The sequence below is a fragment of the Auxenochlorella protothecoides genome (assembly GCF_000733215.1).
Source record: "Auxenochlorella protothecoides strain 0710 contig975, whole genome shotgun sequence".
Classification (NCBI taxonomy): domain Eukaryota; kingdom Viridiplantae; phylum Chlorophyta; class Trebouxiophyceae; order Chlorellales; family Chlorellaceae; genus Auxenochlorella; species Auxenochlorella protothecoides.
Genome location: NW_011934356.1, coordinates 1 through 1842, shown reverse-complemented (window position 1 = coordinate 1842; position 1842 = coordinate 1). Strand labels below are relative to the sequence as shown.

The 1842-nt window shown below is 58.7% G+C and overlaps 1 protein-coding gene across 1 annotated transcript; it reads right to left on the bottom strand.

Annotated features, from left to right (window-relative positions):
• Positions 1 to 1477: 1477 nt before the first annotated feature.
• Positions 1478 to 1778, bottom strand: F751_0015 (hypothetical protein; the record flags this gene model as incomplete). The annotated part of the gene is made up of 2 exons (XM_011402315.1): positions 1478 to 1605; positions 1688 to 1778. The coding sequence occupies 2 exons, from the start codon at positions 1776 to 1778 to the stop codon at positions 1478 to 1480; spliced, it is 219 nt and encodes a 72-aa protein (XP_011400617.1).
• Positions 1779 to 1842: the final 64 nt, after the last annotated feature.

Sequence of the window (1842 nt, the reverse complement as noted above, 5' to 3'; positions counted from 1 at the left end):
ACTCAGTCAGTGAAGTCTATCATCAAGAGTAGCCGAAACAAATACACGGGCGATGGTAAGGGTACTTGTTCGCCCGCTCTGAGTCTGCGCACGAAGCGCCAGGGAGACGCTGGGCATCCTCGATCTCGCCGACACAGTGAACCTGGCCGGGTGAGCCTTCATCTCAATAGCCAGCACAGTTTCCGCTGCAGTCTCTAACGGCAACGGTTTAGTGAGGAGAGGTCGGTGGTGATGCGATCGGTGGTCACGGCGGGGTGCGACGTCTAGGCCATGCAGGGTGCATGCCCTGTGTACGACGAAAGTGCTGACACCAAGGAAGGCCCACAGCCACTCGCACGCCTCATCGTATGGCCAAACTCTGGTGCCATGTCACGGAGGTAGTAGTCCTTCGGCATATATTGCGGCGATTGTGGCTGGATGGCGCGTGCTGTCTGGGGATTGGGCGCAGGCTGCTCAAATGTGCCTCTTGGAGCTGAATTGTCGTCGGCCTGGGAACCACCTGCTGACTGAGAGATATTCAAGCATTCACGCAAAAATACCGCTTGCGCTTGACAGGGTGTGACAGGTCTGTCACCTGCATCTACTCGGAACGTGCTTGAGGTCGACCGGAGAGTATCAAGTGCACACGTGATTTGCGACCTGGGACGCGCTCGAGGGTCCCTCAGCGCGCTCATGCTCACTGTCCACGATCCGCGAGGATACGGGAGGCGACGGTGTCATTTGCAAGATCCTAGAAGCTCAATAAGCTGCTCGTGTCTTGCACGAGCTGGCCTCAATGGTTTGGCCTTGCATCAGGGTTGTGCGGCATGTGTCAGGAGCATCAAGCATCCTCCGGATGCCCGCCACGGACACCTTCACAGCTCCCACTCCGGTTGCACGGAAGAGACAAGATGCCGCTGCACGGTGCCAAGTCCCTCATATTTACGATCAAAGCGCACGAGAGTGACGCAAGGATCTAAGCGTGTAGTCGAGAGAAGGCTGCACCCCACCCACACCGCAGGCACAGAACACCTGCGGGACGGTGAGGTTGCCGCAAGGTGCAAGATGACGTCGACGGTCAGGAGCCCTGCCATCCTGGCTGGACTGGTGCTGCTACTCGCCAGAGTTGCCTTCGCGATGAGCCTGGGTGCACTTGAAGCGATGACGACTCTGCGTCACCCATACCCTTCTTGCCCCTGGTTCACTATCCCACCGCCCTTCCTCCTCGAGAGCAGGCCCCTTGCGGCTCTACGTTCATCGCAATGCCCAGTGCTATGTGAGCTGAGTCCTGTGTCAGTTGGGAGGGGGGGGCTGCGGGGTGGAGGGGCGCAAATGCGTACAGCTCTGACGATGTCCCTAGCCCGTCAACTCCCACCCGCACGTGACGCGCCGGCTTGCGGATATCTCAGTCTCTGTGGGGATCTGCAGACCTCCTCCCTCCGTCAGGCAGACTTGAAAGCGCATTTGTGCCGGATTGATGACGAACGTCTGCATCCGCTCATTGTCTCCATCGTTCCGCACGTGCTCGATTCCTCGCCGTCTGGGAGCCCACGTGTATCTCATGACGGTCGACGACGCAGACGCCATTTGCAGGTGGATAGCGTCTGAGGGTGTGTACACCACAGCCTGTGCTTGCAAGGATGAATCACCATCATTGAAGAACGGGCTATCATGACCACCGTACCTCCCTCACTCTCTGCACGCCCACCTCCCACAATGAGCAGGCATAAGGGCTTCGGCAAGGCAGGGTCCACCCGGACTTCAGACTTCCACATTGTGGGGCTCTCCATGGCAGCCATCCGTGTCAGCAACTTGGAGATCCTGAAATCTGGCGCCACGGTGGTCCTTACCGCCGTGGAGTGC